The following is a 17,187-nucleotide window of genomic DNA, read 5'->3' as shown; positions in this document are numbered from 1 at the left end:
CTCTTGCCTCACCTTCAGTGTCAGGGATAATTAAATGTTTTTGCACTATCCTAGACTGAGGCGTTCATTAATCTGAAGCTGAAGGGTGTGTGTGTGTGTGTGTGCGCGTGTGCACATGTGTGTGTGTGTGTGACTGTGAATGAGTAAGAGTAGATCTGTATCTCCTCTACTTCCATCGAGTCTCCTCTCCTGTTATTATCCACTCATAGTCACGATTTTATTAATGTTACTCAAAAAACAACAGTACCAGATATGACATCCCAAAGCTTTGTGTGACCATTAGATCATCCTTTTACTTTAAGCATGTAGTAGAGTGACAAATAGGAGACAGACCACACTCTAAGTTTAAAAGCCCTTTTCAATGTCCTCTTTCTTTACACCTTTTCTAAAAGACAAAGCCTGTGTGCACAACTGAACACATTATGTCCCCAGCAAGACTACTACACCACATAGTGACTCACACCACAGAGTAGACAATGGAAGAATGGAGAGTAACTTGATACGATATGTAATTCAAAATCTCACATTTTGCTCCATTTAAAGGGGAAATGAGTAAGGCTTGTTTGCCGATATAGCACATGAGGGGTAGCTCTGCAGTGTTGTTAACTGACACAGGTTTCATCAGAGCTGATCAGGATGGACTCAAAAACAAGAAAAACTGTAAATAACTAAAAATATCCAAACCTTCACCACAGACCGCAACATCTGCGTTTGAACTGACTCAAGTACATGAAGATGTACTGAGAAAGCAACACTATTTATTCAGGCTGAATCTCACAGCAGCACATTATGGCTGCGGCTCTTTTTGTAGATTTATCTAGGCTTTGATACTGTGGATTACTGTATGTTACCATGCAGCTTATCTACCATTGAATTAGTTCAAAACACGTGTAATTGGTTTTGTAATTACCTAACAAACAGAACACAATGTGTGCATCAGTCGCATTTCAAATGGCATTTGATTTACCAGTTGGTACCCCATATAGTTTTCCATTTGCCAAGTCTGGCAAATGGACTCTAAGCAGCTCTAAGCAGCACTCTGGAGCCTTGTTGTGGCAAAACCTATCTGCCATGTATTGTATTGAGAACGCTCATTAGCTGTCACTTTAACTTGTTTGTGCACCAAATGTGCATGCTATTGAAATGAATAACTCGTAACTCATTCTGCTGTCTTTAAAGTTTTATGGGTGTGCCTTGTCATCAACTTCAGGTGAGTAGACATGACAGCTATGTGTTTTTCACCATCTCCCACAGAGTACAGGGTGAAGGGATTCATTAATTTTATGTTAACTATTCACTAATTGTTTTATTTGGCTATTTATGAATCACTATAACTTGCTATTGTTTCTATTATTTGTGTGTAAATTATTTTATTAAATTATTTTATTAACTCCTTTTTACAGTATTATCAAATTAAATAGCAGTCAAGGAACTGCTTTAGCTAAGAAGTAAATAATAAAGTCCTCCATATCATTATAGGTACCACACTTCTTCCTTATACAGTTTAAACATAAATGAATCATGCAAAGTTATAAAATAATTTTGAATGATTAAATCTTTCTCTGCATTTTCAGTAAATCAAGCTAAATGTTCAAAAAAACTAAATATATGCTGTGCTGCAGATATAAAAACGTGATGCAAAAATAAAGCATCTAGACATCATCAAAAGCTGACCAAAAGTAAGTGAACGGAATACATTTTCCATATATTGCAGAATTCAATTAGAATCATGAATGTATTTGATGTTATCTTTTGTAATCTCAAACAAACAATATAACAGAGGATTTCAGCCCACTACACCTACGTTAGCTTGTTAAACTCTGGTAAGCTGTAAGCTCAAACACCAGAACTGACAGGTATGCTACTGTGTTCTGAAGAGGGAAATATTTAGTTTAGTATATCACTACCCACTTGCTAAATCTACAATTACAGTTTTCATGTTAGCATGCATTACAGACTATGTTAGTACTGAAGCTAACCCTGGAAATAGCTCCTGTGTGCATTAGCCATGGATCTATCTGGTTCATACGACGAGCTGTAAGCTTATTTATCTCCATCCCTTCCATACTGACATCTCTGCACACAACCTGAGACAGGGTGGAGAACTAATTGTACTAAACACTGCTGTATTATACCCACCATTTTATGGCTTCTGCAGCTGAGACAGCAGAGCAGAACAATTTAAACTCAGTGTAAAGCAATGCTACAATATGTTGTGGAACATCAATGACTGGCTATCAAAGCATTTATTTCTCATTAAACCTGGTAATCTGGAATGATCTGATTGTGGATCTCACTATTATAAGACAAAAAGATCAGCACTGAGATCATTATAGCCCAACAGCATATGGTATATTAGAGCTAAATCAGATTAACCAACTCAGCTCGAACAGCAAGAACAGGCAGGTTACAGTACCAACCAACTTTTGGCTGCATGTTGGCAGAAGCTATTTCTTCCAGTCACTTAAAACCTTCCAATCCTGATGAAAATGATGAACAAAAACTCACCATCCTTTACTGTCTTGACTGAGCTTGAGTGAGCTCCTGGGTCTCCATATCTGCCAGGTTCGGCCTCTCGCTCTAAAAAAGAGAAAAACAAAACAGAATAATTAGAATAGTTCATACATGCTTAAAGTAATAATTAAGCATTTTGTGAAATATTCTTATGTGCGTTAGAAGATAACATTGAATGGAGCTGGAGACAGGAGTCAATTAGCCTAGCTTAGCATACAGAATGGAAGGAAGGGGAAACAGGTAGCCTGGCTCTGTCCAAAGTTCAGAAATACGCCTATCAGCACCTTCAAAGCTCTCTAATTAGCACGTTATATCTCCTTTATTTAATCTGTAGTCAAGCACTAATGTAAAAACTACAACGTAACGTCTCTGCTGGTTGCCTGGCACAACTGCGCTCAGCATGAAATTGTTACAACATGTTACAACTCTCCTAAAACTTCAAGTTGTTGTTTTTACATTTCTGTTTTGTATGTGTAGTGGTGGATAACCAAAATCGTGTGTGTTTGGGTTTGTTTGTGTTTTTATATTTATATAAATATATATATTTTAATATATATATATATATATATATATTTATAAGACTGTGTGTGTGAGCGGAGTGTGCTGATAAAAGACGTTACCTTTGAAACATACGTATGTGTCTGTGCTGGGGAATCAGAATCAGAATCAGAAATACTTTACTGATCCCCGAAGGGAAACTCTTTAACTCATGGTGGCAACAGTCCTTGCTACAGTACGATTAAATAAACAAGATACAATGTGTTAGTTACTAAGCTTTAGAGCTGCTGGTTTATTTTTAACTTTGGAGAGAGCCAGGCAAGCTATTTAAACCTGCTTCCTGTGTTATGCTAAGCTAAGCTAATCACTTCCCGACTCCAGCTCCATACTTAATGGGCAGACATGTGAGTGGTATCAATTTTCTCATCTTGGAAAGTAAGCAAATATTAAGTAAGTCATTCTTAAAATGTTGAGCAATTCTTTTAAAATATTCAATAAACCGATGATAACATCTGCTTTCAGATCCCCAACTTCACAATCCAAAACAAGTATGTTATGATATAATGCTTTTAATCTCCTGAAACATATTGCGAAATCCAAAGCCAGACTCGGTGGTGCTGCAAAGTGACACAAACATAATTTTTTTTGTGTGAAGGGAATAATCATCGCAGCATCATTACCGACCACAAAAACAAGTAGACTCAGCCAAGAGAAAGCGAAGTAATGCACCTATCCATCTAGATACAAAAACACTAATCCATCCTCCCTCTCACACACAGACTGCAGTACAACATCCCATATGGAAGCAGGCCAGTGGTGGCAGAGCCTCAGGGAGGGAGCAGAGCAGCGAAACACTGAGGTACAGGACGTTTGTCATGTCTGTCTGTAGGCTGTGACATTAACACCCTGAGATGATTAACTCCCAAACTCATCCATCTCCTGTATTTATTAGCGAGCAAGGCTTTTGAACAAGGACTGACCATGGACTGTATATAATGACCAGGGAGGGGGCAGAAAAGTTAGTACAACTTTGTTTTTTGTCAATATGCCCTCTATTCATTATTCTTCCACTCTTTCCTTTCTCTCCTCTTTGCCATACCCCTCTTCTCCTCATTATTGGATGACTTTCTTATCTCTGAGTTATCCTCACTGCAAGCAATCTCTCTCAAGTGCTCTCTGTAGGCCTCGTGTCTGTATATCTTTGTATCTCCCTCTGCCTCCCTCCCTCGAGACTCTCTGATGCCACTGTCACTTTCACATGCTGGCATTTAGCCTGAGGGCTCCTTCTATGATCGCTAGCAACGGCTGTCTGCTCACATCCTCTCAAGTTTATTTATCCTAATTTACGATGAGAACTGGAGGCTCTATTGCCTCTGGGGCACAAAGGGCAGAATCAAAATACACACACATTCTTCCCTCTATGTGATCTACTGTTGTGTGTATCTCCCCTTGAAAACAGCCTGTTCAGCAGTGTTCAAACACTGCAGTCCATTGATTCACAGCTTCATTTTGCTCTGAGTTTGTTGTTGGTTTTGGCTCTGCCTTTCTAAACTGGAAGTGTAGGGCAGTAACAATTCACTCTACTCACTGTGGCGCCGTCTGCTTACCCTTTCTAAATCACCATTTCTCTTGGCCACTAATTCCTCAGTGCCTCTTCTTCCATACCATTTCTTCTTTTCCATCCTAAACAGAAATTAAACTGCTTTGCTGATATGATTGGCTTCATCTGTTCATTAAATTAACAATACCCTTGGTGTGACTGTGTGTATTTCCTTCCTCTGCGTCTCAGCAGGCTCCAGGTATCAGTGATTACCGCCCATGTGTGTGTGTGACTGGTTAATTTACTGCATACGCCTGAAATCACTGTAGCATGTACGAGTGCGTTTCAGCTGATAGTCCCATTTATGTGTTAAGACTCAACACTGCGAGTGCTCACCCCTCTGAAAGAGCGAGATAAGAGCTGAGCCGAGGGTCATGGATACTGAGTCACTTTTTATGATGTGGCCAACAAGCCATTAAAATCAGAGCGGTAAACAATGTTTAAAGAACGCCTGGAGAGCGAGCTACAAGCCCTTAGCACATTACACTGAAATGAGATATTTGTTCTTGCTCCAGCTCACTCTCCATTTAATACACGGACCTGAGGTGCCCACTGTTGTTTGTTGTCCTATCTGTCTCTTTTCTTATCAGTTTCTCTCTTTCAGATTCTTTTAGCTCCTCCAGGCACAGATCAAAGATGGTTATATGAGAATGTATTAAGAAGCAGTGGCAGAGTTAGGAGAGATTAAAGATGGGCCGATGAGAAATGGGAGCAGACAGACAGCATATCTTGAGAGAGACAGAAGCTTAGTGAGTTGGAGAAATAGATGATGAAATATGTAACAATGACGAACACTCTGCTGGGAAAACACAATGTCACGTCTAATCAGGCTGATTGGCAATTTGGAAGCTCCAGATTTTCGAGGCTTTGTTTGTGGCTGCTACTGCCAAACCAGAGTGCATCACAAATGACTTCTGTTTATGCTGCCAAAGCAGTTCCCATAGCAACCAGCATTCACTATGTGATCTAATTAGGCAAACGGACAGGAGTAGTAAACACCTGAAAATTTTAATTGTGAACTTAACTTGTATTGTCTTCTCTCTGTCTTTGTCTGTATTGTGTCCTCTGGTTGTGTCTTGGTGCCAGTTTGACTCTCCTGTGCTCCTCTGGACTGGCTGTGATAATGGGGCACTGGCTGCCATTTGTAATCCTCCCTTTGACTCTGCTCCCTGGATAATGCATTGCAATCACAGCCACACAAATCTGTTGGGCATGCCCATACACAAGAACCCAGAATGAAATAGCCAGACTACTGATTCTAACATTGGTCTTGCTGACAGTACAACTGTTATCTGCTGCCAAGGACTCTTTCTCCCTGCTCGTCTCTCTGTCTCTCTGCTTGGGCTTAAAGGCCTTTTCAGGGCAAATCTCCAGCCATTACAGATACGACCAAGCAGAAAATAATGCAGATGTAGAAAACCAGTATTAAAATTCAGAGTTTGACTCTGGAAGAAGGCTAAGCTGACCTGGAGGACACATGGTTGTAACATGGTGTACAGCATTAAGTGTGTTTACATGGTTAGAGAAGCAGTCGGTTCCTATCATATCAAAGCTCAGTTAAAGAAGTGAACAGTTTTTAAATTCATGTAAATGACAGAGAGTGTGGCTATATAGTCAACAGTAGACTTCAGCTTGTATGAATGAGTGTATGAGATTGTTTGACAGTAGGTATTTCTGCCTCCTTGTAAATGGAAAAAGTAAAAGTAAATGTCAGGACATGGCTGATATTTTAATGACTACAAAGCAGTCGCTCTCACTCCAGATTGCTGCAGTCAGGCCCTGGTGGGTGGAGAGCGAAAGCAACAACCAAAGTGTGTGTATGTTTGTGTTTGCCTGTGTGTTTATGAGCTCACTGTGTGTATTGTGTGAACAAAAAAAGGCTAACGTAGGTGTGTGTGCTCATATTCCTCTGCCTGGGTATGATGGACAAAAAAATTGCAACATATTTTTGCCTCAACAATGAAACTAATTTTAAAAGATTATAATAAATATCAAAGGTTCTCTAGTGAACGTTTTCCATCAGCAGTTTACTGAAATGTAAAAAACTGAGGAGAAGCAATTCACATATTACTCTCTTTATGAGGCTCATAAAGGCTTCCTGAAGTTGGAAATGGTAGTTTGACAAAACAATCTTAACACAAGGCTCTCTTACTAGCTTTTTTCTGGAGCTTTCAACTACATCTCACAATCGTTGTTAGTTCAGTTAGGTCGCAGGAAGGCAACTGAGCTAACAACCGAGCAAATGCCATCTGCTGATAAAGATGTTGCAATGCAGTTGAAAGGTCCAGCATCTGTTTTAGTGACATCTCCTCATTGACATTTGTAACAACGCAAATTACTAAAAATCCAACCTTGGTACATAATCGTATTAATTATTATTATTTTTTAAACGACCTTCCCATAAGCCCTAGACCACCATGGTTTAAACATCACGGTTCAACGAAAGGGGCGAGTCTATGGGCGAGTCGAGGGGGAATGGTTAGTTCAGACGTGCCTGTAATAACAGCAGGACAGAGAGAACAAAATGCTGTAGAAGTCTTTAGCGATCACAGCTAAAAAGTCGGTAAGATGAGACATTAGAGGAGCTTGTTGGTGAATTTTATTGATATGGCCATAACCAAGTTATGATGACATAAATACCCACGCTGTGGTGCTGGAAAAGTTTCATGGGAGCTGTCATTTTTGTTTGTTCACAAAGTAATCATTGTTTAACTTTGTTAAAATCACGAAGGCTTATGTAGATGCCGATTTGTCTAGGAATATGGAAAGTAAAGCCCAGGAACACGCTTAATTTTTTCAAAAAGAAATTGCATTGAGTTACGGAAGCTAGTGGAACATAGATTGAAGTAGGGACTTTGACTCTCTATGGTAAAACTTTTACTCTCTTTCACATGACTTAACTTCTCACTCATTGGTCCTGGGTCAGGTTTGGGCAGTGTGTTGGCGCACCATGAACCTATGAAGCCCTGATCTGAGGAAAGCAGATGTCTGTTTAATCACACCCACAGGGTGAGCTGGGCTGCCTGGGGCACAGGCCAGTGTCACCCACACACACCTACCTCCTTACAGTGCTATAGAACTCAGCATTAAGCATAACACATACAGGTTAACCATCCATGACTGGTAAATAGACAGGTCAATGAGCTGTCACCATGGAAACAAGTTCATGTGGCATTGCGAAGGATGGCATGCGTGATGGAGACAGGAGGGGTTGTGACATTTAAGTGCAACGTGTTATTTCTAGAACTCTGTTTAATTTAATCACTGTTTTCCTATCCTTTAATATCATGCTCTGTGAATTTTGACCAAAGGAGCAATGTTGGAAATACAAATTAATATTTGCATTTCTCCTCTCACTGGAGAGTATTGTTGTGTTGTCTTTCTACTAAAGATTTCCTGCTGGGCAAAAGAAGTTGATGAAAGAAAAGAGAGAAGAGACAAGACTGCAATTACACAGGGGGAATGTGACAATAATAACAAAATCTCTTAAAATATTAATCAAATATGCATGAAAATGACTAACAACACATTTTCACAGGCATTTGGTGTGTGTGTGTGTGTGTGTGTGTGTGTGTGTGTGTGCGTGTTTATGTCACTGTGCTCTGTTGATTCACAGTCAGCCATTGTTCATCATTATGTAATTTCCATCTGATGAACTCAATATGTCAGAAACAATAGAAAACTCTGGAGAAACAATGCACAGGCGTATGAAGTGAAGAGGTGGTGAGAGATACTGTATACAGCCTGAAGAAGAACAAATGAAACCGATGAGAGAATTTAGAGAAAGTGAGGGTAATGTTTAAAGAAACGGCAGAAGGGAACGAGAGAAAACCGTGACTGCAGCGAGGGGGACACACATAAAGCAGGGTTGCAGGGTACACTGTATTGCTGTATGAATATATTTTTGCTTTATATAAGATTCTGTGGGTTTAGTAAATTGCCTGTCACCAAAAACCGACACAAAACTTCACCTCCACAGGATGTTAAGTTTGTGACTTTTTCAGTCTTCCAAAAAAATTGCATGTGAGGTTTTTTAATGTTCAAAATGTGCTCCCATGTTGCCACCATCCACATTATATAAACAATGAATATATGGAGACAACAAAGGCAAGTGCTTTATACCATAAATGCTAACAAAACAAAATGTATCCACATATGTTGGAGTGAAAGCCATTCTACCAATACTACACTGTTTTAAAGCATTAATTGACTATTATAAAGCATTGTGACTATTTGAAAGTTATTGGTCTACATCCTGCTCTGTTGGCATTTAAAACGCACTTAGAGTTTCACCTACATCATATGAACAGCTTCTTCAGCAGTATATGCAGTGTGGAGCTTCTTAGAGAGAAAACATTTTCATAAAAGTATGACCAAATATGCCAAATTATAGCCTTTTTCCAACCTAAAAACAAAACAGCCTTCATCATCCCAAGGCACTTATCAAATCTACTGTCAAATGCACATTATAGAACTTTGATTGGATTAAAATACACTTAACAATATTATTCCACAATATCAGCATATAATATGCAGAAGCCCAGTGTAAAATAAGCCTCTAATGTTGTTAAACATTGTTTAGTCTCTGGAAAGCCATTCATCCCAGCAAAACACAGGCTGGGAAAATTGTACTAGCTACAAATAAAAGACTTTATAGGATTTTGTTGCAAGAAAATTTTGTTTGGCCTGCTGTTGCCAAACAGATACAGTAAAACAGAGTGACACAGAAACTAGAACTACATGCAAAACTAAATCAACAGCACGATCCTGACATGTGGATAATATTAGTATACTGATGAGGTGGAACATATGTTCATTGCAGTGAGGCAAAGCAGCCAACTGGCCTTATAGACAGTAGCTGATTCTGAAGTTTTCTTAAATTCAGTGGGATTAGTTTAGATTTGAATAAATGTTTACCACAGCTCCACAATAAGCTACAAATCAACTGCTGGACCTCATTAAGCCACAAGAAGTCTGGAAAACAGATTTACCACTGGTGGATTTGATCGCTTGCTGTTCGGTATCAACAACAAGTCATTTGTGATCCCACTGATTTCATTTGTTAGATGCTGCGGAGGGAAGCATTAATCGGCAAGTGATTAATCAGGGCACTGGATCTCCCCCCATCAACCTTCCTGCTGCTGATTAGTCTCCAAGGGCGACCAGTAATTCATTAGTCAAACTGAGATCAGCAGGTGGTGACTGATGCCGCAATACTTTCAGTTGTATTGAACCCCAAGTAAGTGCTGTGGTCATACATTATTTTATTTTAATCTGACCACACACATCAGATTTTATGAGATTACAACACTCTGCATGTACACTTTATTGCACATTTCCTCAAATTCATTCTTATCTACAGTCTTCAGTGATTCTCATCCATCAAAAGCCTAAATGTGCTCTTCAGATAGAACAATGTCTCTTTGGCTGCCCATTCCTTTGCTATAGCACAGGAAGACATCAAAACATCAAGTCAGTATTGGAGCTTTGTTTAGGAAAGGGATTCAGGCATTTCCCATATCATGCACCACATTGGATGATTCATATCTGACTCCTGTCATACTGACATTGGCTGGAGTCAAAACGTAAAGTTAACAGTTATAAGTGTGATGCCTGTAGTACCAGCTGGGTGAAAATGGGACCCACTAGAAGTAATTCAGACATATGAAAACAGCAAATGCTCCCAAAGCAGGCCAGATTGTCTGATTGATTCCCATTATTTATTCGCTGTGTAATTGTTTTGCTGTCCATTACTCCCAGGTGTGCTGTTTGTGTAGGAGTAACTGCGCATAGTGATGTTAGCATTTCTGCAGCAGGGGAGCGGTCATATTGAAGTGCATTGCTGCAGCAGAACAGGCAAGGCAAAAAGAAGATTGAGAAAAATGTTTTTATGCACTCCCATAAAGAATGTAATTGGCACAAAGCTGCTCTATGCTTCAAATGCACTGAATGTCTCTCTAGAGAAGTGCACATATGTCTCATTCTCAAGAGGACAAAGTCACCTCACTCTGTCCTGTTAAAATGTTGCAGTGACTCACATGCATGGAGAACACCATGTGATGTAGACAGTGTAAGAGCCTAGAGAAATTTTAGAGAACAAAAGGGCTTTCAGGAAGAATAATTTCTAACATTTTTCTAAATGTAATAAACGTTCAAAGAAATGCATGAAATGATTTCAACTGTGAGCTTCTAAAGACTGGGATTTACTGTCTCCTACCACATTTAGGTTTTCAGCATCCTCTATTTTATTTTCGTATCTCTGGCCATCAGTTCTATTGGTTACACTAGCATTGTACTCACCAAAGTCATTACTAAAATCTCTTGCTAAAAATAGGTCCAATACACAGAAGTGTTTTCTGATCTGACTCCCCTATCGGCAGCATTTGTCTGTTCCTTCCAAAACTGTTACACATTGATGTTGTAAAGTAAATCAGTTTCTAGATGTGACAACGCTATGGTTAAGGTTTGGTTAAGTTTAGGCACAAGAATGTCTTTGTAAGCTTTAGGGAAAGATCGTGGTCTGGGTTGAAATTAGTACTTTGTACTGTTATGTAACAGCTATAAACAAATTTGGCGTGACCCTTACTTGGTGAGTACAATGTTATCCTAACCAATATAATGGATGGCTCGAGTTACAAAAATAAACTCCAAGTTGTAATAAACTGAAGTTTTCCTTTAAGGACATCACCACAGGAACATTAAAAAAAGTGAAGGGTGACTTTAGTGACTGAAGTTACTTTGAGTGTGTGTGTACAACTACACAGTAAGTGAGTGTAGTTTCCCTCTGATTATTCTCTGTAATAGTTCATGAAATCAACAATGAGGCACTCTCTGTTTGGCCTTTGGCCTAATTGACTGAAACATTAATAAAATAAGGAGTAATGTTGATAGACACAGTCAAACTGGATACTATTAAAGGTTTGGCCTTACTGGGAAACAAAGCAGAGCCTCCATGTTTGGAGAACAGTGAGTCATCCATACACTAGCTCTACAGTAAAAAAAAAATCTGTTAGGACATCATTGTTTTAGCATCTAAATCAGGCTTTTGGATTTTGGCACAGAGGATTCCTCCATAACATCAGATGTATTTAGTCTCTGGTTAGGAGAATTAAGCTCTGTTTACTTTTTATCTTTAGTTTTTTTCTGAGAAACTAGAGAGTAACTCTAGAATTTGATGCACCAAGGCGAGGTTGTTCTCATTAGGCTCAGTATCCACGAGGAGCTGGCCCAGATAAACCTGCTCAGCAAACCTTTCCCTGAAGAGTTACAGTTACTGTGCTAGATATGTAAAACCAAGCCAGCACAGAACAGAACATAGTCAGTGGTAGAAAGATTTAAAGTCTGTTGTGCTGTTCAGAGAGATGCAGTCCAATCAACAACCCAAACTGTGTGTGTGTATGAGTGTCAGCATGTGTGTGACACAATGAGACTGAGAGCGTGAGCGAGAGTAAGCCAGTGTAATAACTGAGTTTAGTCAAGAGTTAATGGGGGTCTGAGAGCATTACACACTTGAGTGTGATTGATAAAGTGGACTTGGCATTGTTGCCATAAGCAATACGTAACTGTGAAAAGTAGTAGCATTTGACCTTGGAAAAAGACACACACACACATATACATACACACCTATGTTTAAAGATATGATTGGATTTTTGGCAACAGCTCACTGAACAGCACAATTACTTCATTTGGAGTCCTTCCAATTTACATGCTATAAACTGTACCATTAAAAGACGTGAGTAAAGGATGATTCATGTAAATAAATAAAATAAGTTAACAAAACAGCCATTACTAAGCACTGCACCACCGTACCGCCCTCTACATTAACTTACTGTTTGAAATCACTGAAAAGTTGATGGTTTGCACTACTTCTATCACCTAATTAGATATAGTTTTAACCATTGAATTATATAATATTTTTTACATTTATAAAACCTCCTGCATATGAGGTTATGTAACTGTGTAAAATCCAGCATTATATTCTGTTTAATGCTATGTGTTAGATTCTTGTTTCCATTTGTCTGTTGCCTTAAATGGGTCGTGACAGGACGCAGGTCTTAACATTACCGTAGAAGGGCAATCTTGTTTTAATTTTTTTTTTTTTAAAGCAGAAAGCGGAACTATGGTGTTTGCTTCTGTCTCATCTCTTTCTCTTTTGGTGCTCCTCAATGTACATATTCATACGAAATAGGGAATCAAACTTTCAAAATGTTTGAAGTTGAATGGGAGTGAATGAGCCTGATATGTTTGGCAAAACTAATAAAAAATATTTTCATTTGTGGCAACTACAATTAACTTGAAAGGGACAGAAAATGTAAAAAATGAGCATTCCTTTAAGGGCTTTGTCCTGTGGCAATAATCGTCATAACAGCTTCTGTGTGTGAAATGTCTTTTTGCTAGCTAAAGAAAGTTATTCTCTTGACTTAATTAAAGATATGTGCATTACAGGAAGGTTAAAAAGCACCGGGAGACTAAATGAAGATTCCAAAGGACGCACCATACCTGCATTTTAGCTCCAAAATAATACTTCTTTTGGTACCTTTGTTTGAGGAATTTAACAAAATATGTCAAACCTCTCATTGCGTCAGTGTTTCATGTTGTTTAGACTGTTTAGACAGCCATTTTGTCAAGCATTCAATGCCAAATTTCAATACTACAGGTTTCAAAACTTGATGCTACAGGCACATTTTGGTCAGCAATCTAAAAGTAAGTCTCATAGACAGTATGCATTAACACAAACATTAGAATCACACACAAACAGCAGGACTCACCTTGGTCTAGAGACTTGGCAGGAGCCCAGCTTTTGAAGTAGTCATCCTGAGTGGAAACACAACACAAGAAACTGGGTTATGAAAAAATAATTCAATGCCGAGAATATCATTGAATTATTTTGTAGACCACAAAGAGAACAGCCCAAATACTAAACCAAACTGCTGAAAAATCCTGTCCTCATTCTTCTCTCCTTTTGTTCTTTCATACTTGTGTTTTGTAAAAATGAATGATTGCAGTAGAGAGAGACATCGAGAGGTAGAAGCTTGTTTGGACGTTTAAAAATAGGACACAAATATACAGAGAAACCTGCAGGACACACACTGGGGAGTAAAGAAAGTTACAGGCTCTAGTAAAAAAATGGGTTTAACTAGGACAACATTTAATGTCAAGGTCAAAATGGACTTCTTATCTGAAAAACTGTTTAGAAAGAAGTGTTGTTATTAGAAAAAATGACAGGTGGAGAAGAAGGATTTTGAGGAGAGTATTAGTGTAGTGTTATATTTTAGCTGTTGGGATGTTTCCAATCATATTTGAAGAAGTGCACATTATTCTTATGGTTCAGATACAGTATAGTCTACAGTCATGGAGAAAGCCTCATCAGCTGAAAATATTAATACAGAGAGTAATTGGCTTGTCTCAGCTAAGCTGAGTTGAGAAGAGGTTTGGATTTGTAAAGCCAAATACACTTTGATTCAATGGCTCCATTCAGATTGGATTCCCTGCCCAGCTAGAGACATCTCCTATTCTGTAGAGCAATTAAAAGCCCCATTATGAAACGGCTTAAACGTTGTTGTTTAGTGATACATGCATATTACACATATAAGTGAAACGATTGGTTAATAGTCTGTGAATCAGCTTATAGGACTAGCATGTAGATGAAAGCAGGAGTGGTACAGGTAGTGTGTTTTCATCTTGCAGTGCAGTAGCAGCCACTGGTAAGAACAGCAGCAGCAAAAGCAGCTATGCATTTCAATAGACCACTATGTTATGTGAACAGGTTGATGCTCAGGCCTTGATGATCCTGCCTGAACCTTCACTCTGAAGCTACGTTTTCAAGATTTGCTCGTTTATGTCAAACATGCAAATAGATAAAACACAAGCAAATTAGGAAAACATTTTCAATCAATTTGACAACACTTGCGCTGCAAAAACGCACAACAAACCAAATACAGAAACGCGCTGCAAATACAAAACAACAACAGAAGTGTTTCCAAAGGACACTAAAAAGGTTTGTGACTCAAGAGAGGGTCCGGTCCGTGGTTTTTCTGTTAGCATGTTTCTCCACTTTGCACAGTCTGATTCAAAGAAAAAAGGTCTGTAAAGCATTATAGAAACAGAAAATTAAGGTAAAGTGGCTGAAGTCAGAAACCCTCACCATGAATGTGGATGATACACGGACCCGACTTCAATAACTTCATGAGTCACAAACATGGACTGTATAAAAGCCGTGTTCAGCACTTTTTAGTGTCCTCTGGAAACACTTACATTGTCGTTGTGTGTATTTGCAGTGCGTTTAAGATTTTTTAATTAATTTGCTTGTGTTTTGTCTATTTGCATGTCTTTACAACTATTTACAACCACATTATAGTGTGTTCTAAATCATTTATGAAATGTTTATATAGTGCTTATAAATGCTAAAGAAAGGGAGTTAAAGTAAAGTGTTATGGAATTAGGTTTGCACTGAAAGTCTTTTCTTTACAATGTGAACTATACCCGCCCATACACACACACACACACACACACACACACACACACACACACAGGTGGTGTCCGCATCTAAAGTCGTGCCCAGAGTGAGCTGTATGTGTTTCAGCAGGGAGTGAGCTTGTGTCCGTGACACTATGTGAATGAGGCAGAGAAAACCTGCCTGAGTTTGAAACCAGGATCTCTAACTAGGGGGGCTAAATTCAGCCCTCATAGGAAACAGTCCAGAGAAAATGGACAGCTGACCCACTCATCCAGTCCTTGTTCTATAAATGACAACTGCCGACAGTTGAGCCAACACAAAAGTTTGAAATGAGGAGCTGAAACCTAATTAGCTTCTCCCTTAGGTCCTTACATCACTCATGTCATCACTTCTTTTTTCTCTTATTTTATGTCCATCTCTCCTGCTCTGTCTCTATTATAAAAGTATGCTTTATGGCTGTGAAAGTGCAAAGTCAGATGTTACTGTGGCAAAAGTAATTTCTGCAAAGTTCTGACTGAGACCTACACCATTTAGACAAATGTGAGACCATTACAATTTTATTCTAGTGACAACGACTTCCCATGCTTTAAACACTCCATTATTTCTTGATTGCTATACAGTGTGTGCATTCCATTGTCAGCTACAGAAAAGAATGATAATAGTTTGAAGCTGCAGAAAAAAATAACACATCCATGCCGCTGATCTGATCAGGGAATATTTTTTATCCTTTGTATGCTTCAAATTAGTGTATGCACATCCCAACATATCAGGTACGTACGCAAAAAGGTAAATACAATCTCAAGAGAAAAAAGCACCCTCACACTGAACTGTTCCTCCCTAAAGCTCTTGTAGCTAAATGGTGTCAAAATCATTTGGAAAGCCTTCCCATAAGAATGGAGGCTGTTATAGCTGTATATTAATACCCATGGTTTTAGAAAATGAGATGATCATCAATCAATAAGGATGTAATGTGCAGGTGTCCACATACTTTTGGCAATATAATATAAGCTTCCATGATTTATTTTATATCAGTATGACAGACATGGACACTACCACACTAGCTAATTCACAAGAAAGATCTATTTTTCATTTTTGTAAGGTTAACATGACTGAAAGCCATACTGTGCACTGACTTATATCACTTCAAAAACTTGATGTACATTGAAAGTGCTTAAAAGTATGAAACCTATCAAACCACTACAGCAACATTTTAACATGATGAACTACATTATGGCACAGCCACCCAACCTGCCGTGCATATAAAAATCAGCACCACCTCTCCAGCTCTGCAACAATGCCTTAAAGCAAGTGTCAGACAAACACTACAATGTCTGGGGCTTCCAGGAAGGTACTGCAGTATGTATATAGTATTATCAAAAATTTACAAACACAGTGGATTTACTTACCTCTGCTTCCTTTAAGTGATTGCAGAGCAGAGAGGCAGAGGAATAGAGGGGAGACAGGAGAGAAAGAAAGGTCAGTGATAATGGCACAGTATGTCTATCAGATCTACTGCAACCCCGTGTTACTCATTCTGAATACTGAGCTCAACTCCACAGATTCATTTAATAGGAATCTGATTCTGAAGGTGGTAGAATACCAAAGGACTCACACAAACACACACTCGCACTTGCAGCCTTATGAGACAGCCTTATTTGATGTGGCATGTAATTTGAAACACATCGGGGGCAAATTTACAGGCTTAGAGTTGAGCAGCATAAAGGAAAAAGAGAGAGGGGTGAAAGAAAGAGGGAGAGTCAGGGCATTTGTGCAAATGTAGAGGCAAGAGAGAAAAGGGTATATGCATTTAGTTCCTTGTTATTGTGCTAAAATGTGGTTGAGAGGAGAGCAGATGAGAGGGGAAGAGAGGAGAGGGGTTAAGTGATTTTTTGTGGAGGTTTTCCTTATCTGAATGAGGGTCTAGGATTGAGGGTGTTGTTTGTCAAAGCCAAAACACATATTTCAAAATTGAGTTACAACAGGAATCTGACTTTTTGGCATCTGTTTTACCATAAAAACTTAATATGCCATAGAAATGTAGGATTTCTGTGAAAACAGCATGTGAAATTGTCACAGAGAAACAGCTAGATAGGAGAGCTATATGAAGAGAAAGCTAGCT

The 17,187-nt window shown here is 38.8% G+C and overlaps 1 protein-coding gene across 3 annotated transcripts in view; it reads right to left on the bottom strand.

Moving 5' to 3' along the window:
- LOC122880052 (testican-1-like) overlaps positions 1 to 17,187 on the bottom strand; it is a 101,838-nt gene that overhangs the window by 40,631 nt on the left and 44,020 nt on the right. For 2 of the 3 annotated variants that reach the window (XM_044204782.1, XM_044204780.1), the window contains exons 3-5: positions 16,475 to 16,483; positions 13,381 to 13,426; positions 2,509 to 2,580 (exon numbers count right to left, since the gene is read on the bottom strand). In XM_044204782.1, the coding sequence (XP_044060717.1) occupies positions 2,509 to 2,580; positions 13,381 to 13,426; positions 16,475 to 16,483 (127 nt within the window). The remainder of the gene's footprint in view (positions 1 to 2,508; positions 2,581 to 13,380; positions 13,427 to 16,474; positions 16,484 to 17,187) is intronic. The other variant, XM_044204781.1, reaches the window with a different exon arrangement.

The sequence above is a fragment of the Siniperca chuatsi genome, linkage group LG8, assembly GCF_020085105.1.
Source record: "Siniperca chuatsi isolate FFG_IHB_CAS linkage group LG8, ASM2008510v1, whole genome shotgun sequence".
Taxonomy (NCBI): Eukaryota; Metazoa; Chordata; class Actinopteri; order Centrarchiformes; family Sinipercidae; genus Siniperca; species Siniperca chuatsi.
This window is presented reverse-complemented; position numbering and strand designations above follow the sequence as displayed.